Source organism: Nelumbo lutea, chromosome 1 (genome assembly GCF_056320005.1).
Source record: "Nelumbo lutea isolate HS-2025 chromosome 1, American lotus-T2T, whole genome shotgun sequence".
In the NCBI taxonomy this organism is placed as follows: Eukaryota; Viridiplantae; Streptophyta; class Magnoliopsida; order Proteales; family Nelumbonaceae; genus Nelumbo; species Nelumbo lutea.
Window position 1 is genome coordinate 201,255,271 of NC_142684.1, and position 8,719 is coordinate 201,263,989.

At 42.7% G+C, this 8,719-nt stretch overlaps 1 protein-coding gene across 1 annotated transcript; it reads right to left on the reverse strand.

Moving 5' to 3' along the window:
- Positions 1 to 4,867: 4,867 nt before the first annotated feature.
- Positions 4,868 to 5,743, reverse strand: LOC148880379 (polyubiquitin 11). The gene has a single exon (XM_088962268.1). It carries the CDS (start codon positions 5,624 to 5,626, stop codon positions 4,910 to 4,912), a length of 717 nt encoding a protein of 238 aa, XP_088818394.1. The 5' UTR covers positions 5,627 to 5,743; the 3' UTR covers positions 4,868 to 4,909.
- Between the last annotated feature and the right edge of the window lie 2,976 nt (positions 5,744 to 8,719).

An 8,719-nucleotide genomic window follows, 5' to 3' on the forward strand; every position in this document is an offset into this window, starting at 1 on the left:
ATCCAGTGCTACTGACGTTGGTGGAGCCATCCCATCGGGCAACTCCTAGCCCCTAAGCGCACAAAGGCTTGTCCTGGCCTACCTTGGCTAGGACGCCGCACGGGTTTCTTCCGCTATAGAATTACCCCCGTGACAGTTGGTATCAGAGCGAGTTGCCCAGTTGCAGCCGCAGTTGGTTTTCAGCAGATTAGCCCAGAGCCAATTGAAGCGGTCATTTCGACAAGCAGCATTTTGTGGGGTGCGGTCCCTAGTCACCTCCACCCAGGATCGAGCAGATTTCAAATCAGGCCTGGCAAGAGGCCATTTCATAGTTCGTGTCCCCATTCCAATGACACTAAAACAGCTTCCCTTGCGGTTGCAGACGCTTTGGTTGCTGTCCTCATGCGGTGGCAGATGCGTGAGCCTTGATAGGATTGTGGGTACACTGCCCGAGCAGATTGTTTATCAGGCCTATCAAGAGGCCATTCAATGTTCGCGTTCCCATTCCAATGACCCTAAAACAGCTTCCCTTGCGGGTGCAGACGCATTGGTTGTTGTCCCCATGCGGGGGCAGACGCGTGGGCCTTGTTAGGAATGTAGTTACGCTAGCCGTTGGAGCATGGCGGCCCTACACTGGCAAAATTTCAGGTGGACATGCTCAGTTTTCAGGTTGAACACTTGCAGCAGCAGAAGCTTATCACCAGGCGAGTGCATGTTCGGCAACTCATGGGTAAAAGTTGCCACACTCGCGTTTGAAGCGGTCAGGTCTCCTTGAGGCAGCAGCAGTGGGGCCCCCTCGGAGTGAAGATGTAGCCCGAGTCGGCGAGGCGAAGCATAGTTTCGAGGGCTCAAAGAGCATAAGCCATGGCTAGGTTTGAGTAACCCGCACAGGGCGAGGTGAAGTCTGCAAGCCAACATGGTGAAAGGGTACCCAGGTCATCGCCAACAGCAGGAGTAGACCTATCAACGTGTTCGGTAGCATCACTGAAAAGCTACCAAGAAGACGGTTGAGCCTTGAGGTAAGATGATACATGGGGCGGACCTCCGCGAAGCACCACACACATTTCTTCAAGGGCCCTTCTTTCACATTCAACGGCATAGCCATTGCGCGGTTTGAGTAACCTCGACACTGGGGGTGAAGTCCAGGTAGGCCGGCATGGTGAAATGGTTCTGTCCCCATAAATGGACACCAATATAGGCAAGACCCGGGCTAGCCAGACGAGCCCTGGAATTGGCAAGGAAGTGGATGGCGCGGGACACAGACGCCCATTCACGAGGAAGACCCATTGTCGAGGACGATAATGGATTGAGTGGGGGAGCCTGTTACGGTTCAAAGCAGGCTTAGCCTTGCCTACGCTTGGCAGGCTTACGTTAGGGACATGCCCGTCATTTTCGCCTGTAAGATTTTTGGGAGAACTGATGTCATCTTCAGCCAGACCACCAAAAGCTTAACGTACTCTTTGAGGAGGGGTGGTCGACCTCCTTGGGTGCCTAACCTTGGCACTCCTAGACCTTCATCCCCTTGCGGGGCGGCCCTGGTTAACGGCTAGCATGGCTATCAGGGTTCCTCATGGGCGCACACTTGCTCATGGGGACAATGTTGGACCGGCACTGCGCTACCGATACTCAAGGGAGGCTTGGCATGCGGGCCTGGCTCAAGCATGTCCCTTCACCTCGCCAGCCCCTTGCCCAAGCTGATTGAGCTATCCCGTTGCCCCTAGCGCACGAGTGTGTTCCGGCCCAAGCGGTTGCCTATCATCATGGCACACAGGTGCCTGTCATCATCGGCATACAGGAGACCCTACACATCGGTGCCAAGTCACCTCATCGGCACATGGTCGCCTTCCATTATGGTTGTCCCCCTTTAGCACGTAAGCGGCGCCTCCCATGGACCGGTCCGAGCCAGGAGAGTGCCCTGGCCATTGGACTTGAGGTCATGATCCAGTGCTACTGACATTGGTGGAGCCATCCCATCGGGCAACTCCTAGCCCCTAAGCACACAAAGGCTTGTCCTGGCCTGCCTTGGCCAGGACGCCGCACGAGTTTCTTCCGCTGTAGAATTACCCCCGTGACACTACGGTGTGCATTGTCAACCAGGTTCATAGTTTGACGTGAAAGGGGACAAGGCTTGTGTGTGTATAACCCTATCCTTGTAATTTCATTGTTTTCTCCTTTTCCATACTTATTTTTAGGAATTTATTCAAAGCAAACTAATATATGCACTTCTCTTTATCAAAATCAATATCATTTAGACCTTCAGCAAGTTATAGATTTATTTTTCCACGTTAGTATCCTGAACTGTGTTTGCAGTATCCAAACTTTTTTAAGTGTCAAGTTGGTCTCTGAATGTTAATTATCTATTAAAAATGTCAATACTGTCCTTCAAAAGAAGACATTGTTCATTGTCTTCTACCTTGAGATTAAACAGTTGAAGTGTTTGAGATTCTAGACTAATGAAGTCATTGCTTATATCTTTAGACCGGAAAAACATTCTTATCAAAAAGACTAGATCTGTTCTTCACAAAGGATGTCTCACACCGACCTCACACACACACCCTTCCATGCATTGGAAACATCTCCTGTACTTGTAAGTTATTATTCATGGGAGATGTTCCCAATGCACGGTGGATATGAGGCGCCCATGTGTGAGGAACAGATCCTGTCTCTTTATCTAGTTATTTCTTTGCTTTCAATTATTGTTTGTTTTTTCTCTCTTTTTCTTCGAAGATAATCGATTCAGTTTCAAAATAAAAGACAATGAACAGTATCTTGTTTTGGAGGATAGTTTTGACATTTTCAAGATGATTTATGGTAAGAACCAATTTGACACTTTTTGAAAGTTTAAGTACTGTACAAGTTTGAAAACACTACCCAAAATTCAGGATACTAAAGTGAAATTTTCCCTTATTTTTAAAACATTGAAATCCTAAAATGGAGGTCGCCAAGGTGGTGGTCTTTCAAGAAACAGGGCTTACAGAGTTCTACCTTTTCGATTTCCCTTCCCCCACCAGATGGTTCCGGAATCCTATTCTGAGGCCCTTCTGCCAATGGTGACTCGATAACCTACCTATTAATCTCTTGAACGCATTTTGAAGAAATTTTAACTATTCTGCGTTGTAATTACCTGAAACTCCCAAACAAACCCTAACCATCAAATTTCCTACTTCAATTCAGATGATGAATTGTAAAAGCAGAGTTGGACTTTATTTTTTGCTGCAAGGCAAAGTTAGAACTCTTGATCGTAGAACTCTTCTTTGGTAGGGAAAAGACACGGAAATCATTCTCCTGAAATACCACATATCTATATAGTTGTGACATCCTTGAGTCAATGCACTGGAGGAGAATTCTCCAATACCTTCTACCATGGATTTTCTCCATGGAACTGTGATTGAATTCCTTCCAAAAGATTATGCTGGTTAAAAAAAAAAAGAAAAAGTTTTATATAACTAAACTGATTGCAAAAATAAAAATCTGGCAATAATTTGGACAAATAAGGGATAGAGGATCCCAAAAACTAAATTTTATGGTCACTGTAATCTTCTTTCTTGACAACCAGTAACCATGCAACTACACCTGTAGTTCCACAGGCATTAAGCTTCAAGTTATCAGGTCAAGTTGCCTTTTTTTTTCCTAGCAGATGCAGAAGAAGTGAAAAATCAAATATACAAGGATTATAATGCTAAAATGAGAACACACTATCTATCATGATCCAGTTTCCTCCTGGATGAAATTTTCAGCATATTAACTCATGTTGCTTGGAACTCTAATAATATAATTCCGCCACCCAAATGCAAGATTAGGCCTCCCAACTTCTCAGGCAGGGATGAACAACCAACTTTTAAGCATTATAATGGAATGTCATGTTATCAGTCAGGATCCAACTTGAAATGAATTTTTCCATATATACCACACTGCACATAAACCTCATGTCCTTGGAATTCCGGTAATTAAGCCAAAATCTTTGCGACACTCTAAATGCAAAAAGCCTGCAAATCATTGAAGATGGAAGGAGAAGTGGAAAGCTACCGTCTACAAACTACTTTTAAATGATGGGCTGCTTATTACAACAGCTTCCAAACAAAACCAAGTACAGGCGATTACAAGGAACATAGTCTCACACAAATCAATCATAGAGGTTTCTCATTCTCCATACACATAAAATACATATATATGATGCATTTGAGTCAAATGCTTCAACTTTGAGTGAAAATTTCATATCCGATACTTTATCCAGCCATGTCCTTGCCATATCTGGATACATATTCCATACTTTTTTTATCAATGTAAATAGTTCCATACTCTCTAAGGTAACAATTTCTAACCACACAGGTTGTTCAAATGTGAATGTTAAAGCTTATATCTAATGGAGTGAACCTGGTAGCACCCAACTAAGCACAAGCAATTTCTGCAGCTCTCTTACCTTCAACACGTTTAATGGGGAGCTCTCCCCGAAATGAGCCACTGAACACATTAAAGGCAGTAGCAGAGCTAGACAGAAGATCTAACTAGTGCAAGCTGCATTTTTATGGGCTTGTTGGAACCCTTTGCCCTCAATTAAGTCTTTCTTCTCTAATTTTGGGCTGGTAGTTTGCAAGGTCACCTAGAAACCCATATGGTTAGATTGGTCGCACTTGCACAACACTGCATACAGAGATTTTTGAACTTTGAAGCAGAAATAGTTTGCTCTAATTTTCACTGAAGTCTTTTTGCTCTAATTTTATCTATCAAAACAAGGTGCCCCCCCCTCCCCCCCAAATAAGTAAAATAAGGAAAGCAAAAGAAAAAAAGCAGACATAAAGGCAAGATAGCATCAAGCACATTATCAAAGGAAATCACATATATTTGCATTACAATGTGAGATAAACTGAGCTGGAGCTCCCATCAAATATCATGCTTCATTGTAAAAGTGTGAAGTAAACCCAACCATACACTAAAAGGCGGCTGAAACACAAAACATATTATAGACACCACCACAAAGACGAAGCGACAAGTTCAGAGTTGACTCTTTCTGAATGTTATAGTCTGCCAGAGTTCTCCCATCCTCAAGCAGTTTCCTTGCAAAGATGAGCCACTGATGGTCCGGAGGGATCCCCTCTTTGTCTTGTATCTTGGCCTTCACATTGTCTATCGTGTCTGAGCTCTCCACTTCAAGGGTGATGGTCCGATCTATCCACTTCACCAAGATCTGCATGCCACCACGGAGACGGAGGACCAAGTGGAGGGTGGATTCTTTCTGAATATTATAATCAGCCAGTGTTCTTCCATCTTCTAGTTGCTTCCCAGCAAAGATGAGTCGCTGCTGATCAGGAGGAATTCCCTCCTTATTTGGGATCTTTGCTTTTACATTGTCAATAGTATCAGAACTCTCCACTTCTAAAGTAATGGTTTTCCCAGTCAGTGTTTTGACAAAAATCTGCATGCCTCCATGAAGTCGAAGAAGGAGGTGGAGGGTGGACTCCTTCTGAATGTTGTAATTTGCCAAGGTACGGCCATCCTCTAATTGTTTTCCAGCAAATATGAGCCTCTGTTGGTCAGGTGGGATGCCTTCCTTGCCCTGAATCTTAGCCTTAACATTGTCTATGGTGTCTGAGCTTTCTACTTCAAGCGTGATAGTTTTCCCGGTAAGCGTCTTAACAAAGATTTGCATGCCACCCCTCAGACGGAGAACAAGGTGGAGAGTAGACTCCTTCTGAATGTTTAATCAGCTAATGTCCGGCCATCTTCAAGTTGTTTTCCAGCAAAGTAAGCCTCTGCTGGTCAGGAGGGATCCCCTCCTTGTCCTGGATCTTGGCCTTGACATTATCAATTGTATCAGAACTCTCTACCTCCAGGGTGATTGTTTTTCCAGTTAACATCTTAACAAATATCTGCATTCCACCTCTCAAACGAAGAACCATATGCAATGTGGATTCCTTCTGAATAATGTAGTCTGCCAAGGTTCGACCGTCCTCTAGTTGCTTACCAGCGAAGATAAGTCTCTGCTGGTCAGGGGGATTCCTTCTTTATCTTGGATTTTGGCCTTGACATTGTCAATAGTGTCAGAGCTTTCGACCTCCAGAGTGATGGTCTTTCCAGTGAGAGTCTTGACAAAGATCTGCATCTGTAACAACAGGAATACAAGTTTAGAAATACTGATAAATCAAGAGAGTAAAAATTAAAAAAAATATATGCAATATAGGGAAGAAAGCTGAGGAGAATCATCCAGGGTTTCTTAGCTACACAGAAAGTACCAATAAAAGTTGTACAAACATCGCATTATATATCAGAATTAGACGAGAGAAGATGGACTGTTAAAACAAGCAGCGGAAGGCTCTAATTGAAAAAAAAAACATATTTAATAGAAATACAATCAAATAAAAAAATTAATATTAGAAAGATATAGCAATCAACTTTTTTCTTGGATAAACATCATCCTAAATTCCAAATCTAAAGAAATGGATGCAAAAGTTGTTATGGATAAAAACTTATCAGTAAAAAACAAATAAAGAAAAGTTTACAAGGTGAGCCCAGAAAGGCGGAAATAGAAAGAAGGAACCAGAAAACAGAAGAAAACAAAAACCCTAAGGCCGTGTTCAGTTTAAAAGAAATGGTAGGGAAAGGTAGGGAAACCAATACAACCCTTGTATAGGTTTCCTACCATTTCTTTAAAACCAAACAGAGTTTAAGTATTCGAAAACAGCTGAAATCAAAACTACAGAGAATAAAATCCACTATACCTAGATCAAGCAAAATAACAAGAAACATGCCAGAGATCAGGAAAAAAGATAATCAAGTAATACATAACAGAAACATCAGAGGAAAAAAAGAAAATAGCACATGAAAAGAAAGAGACTGCATACCTTAACTATAGATTCTGAACGATAGAACAAAGATGAAGGGCGATATAGCGAAATTCCTCAGAAATCGAGAAAATAAAAGTTAGTCAGATGATCTTGGGCACAGATGAGAAGAATATTTATAGGTTCTCCCTTGGAGATCGGTGGTTCTTTTGCTCGTATGATTCAAACACGTGGCACCATCAAAATGGTCTAACGTTTTTAGTTTTCTCCACCTCATCCACGGTCATACCATCACAGAAGACCCGACTTTTCCTGGAAGCGTTTTTAGTATCGAGGCGCATAGTCCAACGCTTCTGGTATAGGCGAGAAACAGGATGCATGAACCCGCGAATAGGATTCGACCACGTCGACCATTTCAATGTTAACGGTCAAATGCACGTTAATGTGGTTTGATCGATTCAATCAAACATGAACCAGTTCTAACTTAACCCACTGGTCGTGACGAAAGGGGTGTAAAAGCTCATACTGCAATTTTCTTCATTGATTTTCCCCTGGAGCTTTTCTCCTTCTACCGAACCCTTCCTCCATTAGCGGAAAAAAGGAGAGTTCCGGTGGTTCATCGATGGCAACAAGAACCCTCCCTCCTCTAGTCCTCCTCTTCTTCTCCTCATCGTTTTTCTTCTCTTCTTCTTCAACAAGTAGCTCCGGTGGTAGGTTTCCTCTTTCATTCTTCTTCTTCTTCTTCTTCTTATAAATGTCCATTCCGATCTATTTTCAATAGAAATGACCCACCTAGAAGGACTGGCGACCACAACATCCACCGACTTGGACAACCACCGGTGGGAACAGGTCTGATCTGAAGTCTGAATAGGTATGACCTTGTTCCTCATGCTATTAGAAGGTGATAAATTAGGGCAATATTGTACCCATCTGTGTTCATTTCCAAGTTATCCTTGGCTCAGCAAGAGTTTAAAACAGAATGTAATTAACTAATTTTTGTATTCATCTTGAATGGTTAAGGCCTAAATGTTATCTAGGCAAGAAACTTCGAGTCCCCGTTCTGTGCACCCGTGGGTGCACGTGCACAGGACGCATGAACCCGCGAATAGGATTCGACCACGTCGACCATATCAATGTCAACGATTAAATGCACGTTAATGTGGTTTGATCGGTTCAATCAAACATGAACCGGTTCTAATTTAACCCACTGCTCGTGACGAAAGGGGTGTAAAACCTCATATTGCAATTTTCTTCATTGATTTTCCCCTAGAGCTTTCCTCCTTCCATCGAACCCTACCTACACACCGAGCCCTTCCTCCATTAGCGGCGACAAGAAAAGCTCCGGTGGTTCATCGATGGAAGCAAGAACTCTCCCTCCTCTAGTCCTCTTCTCTTCTTCTTCTCCTCTTCATTTTTCTTCGACAAGTAGCTCCGGTGGTAGGTTTCCTCCTTCCATTCTTCTTCTTCTTCTTCTTCTTCTTCTTCTTCTTCTTCTTCTTCTTACAGATGTCCACTCCGTTCTGTTTTCAACAGAAATGACCCACCTAGAAGGAGGACCAGCAACCACAACATCCATCGACTTGGACAACCACCGGTGGGAACAGGTCCAATCTGAAGTCTGAACAGGTATGACTATGTTCCTCATGCTATTTGAAGGTGATAAATTTAGGGCAATATTGTACCCATCTGTGTTCATTTCCAAGTTATCCTTGGCTCAGCAAGAGTTTAAAAACAAAATGTAATTTTTGTATTCATCTTAAATGGTTAAGGCCTAAATGTTATCTAACAACTGAGTTTTTTTTTCCAGACACTTTATAAGTGAATTTCTGTATTTATCTTTCATTTTGAGTTTTATATGGGAAAATCCTAGTCCATCTCATGAGTTGCTGATGTGAATGAATAATTCATTAGAAAGAGTAGACTTGTTTTTAACTGATGTGAACGATTAACATGTCATTTAG

Excerpts from the sequence above, each read along its gene's own strand:
- LOC148880379 (XM_088962268.1), bottom strand. The coding sequence starts at position 5,626 with ATGCAAATCTTTGTTAAGACGCTTACCGGGAAAACTATCACGCTTGAA.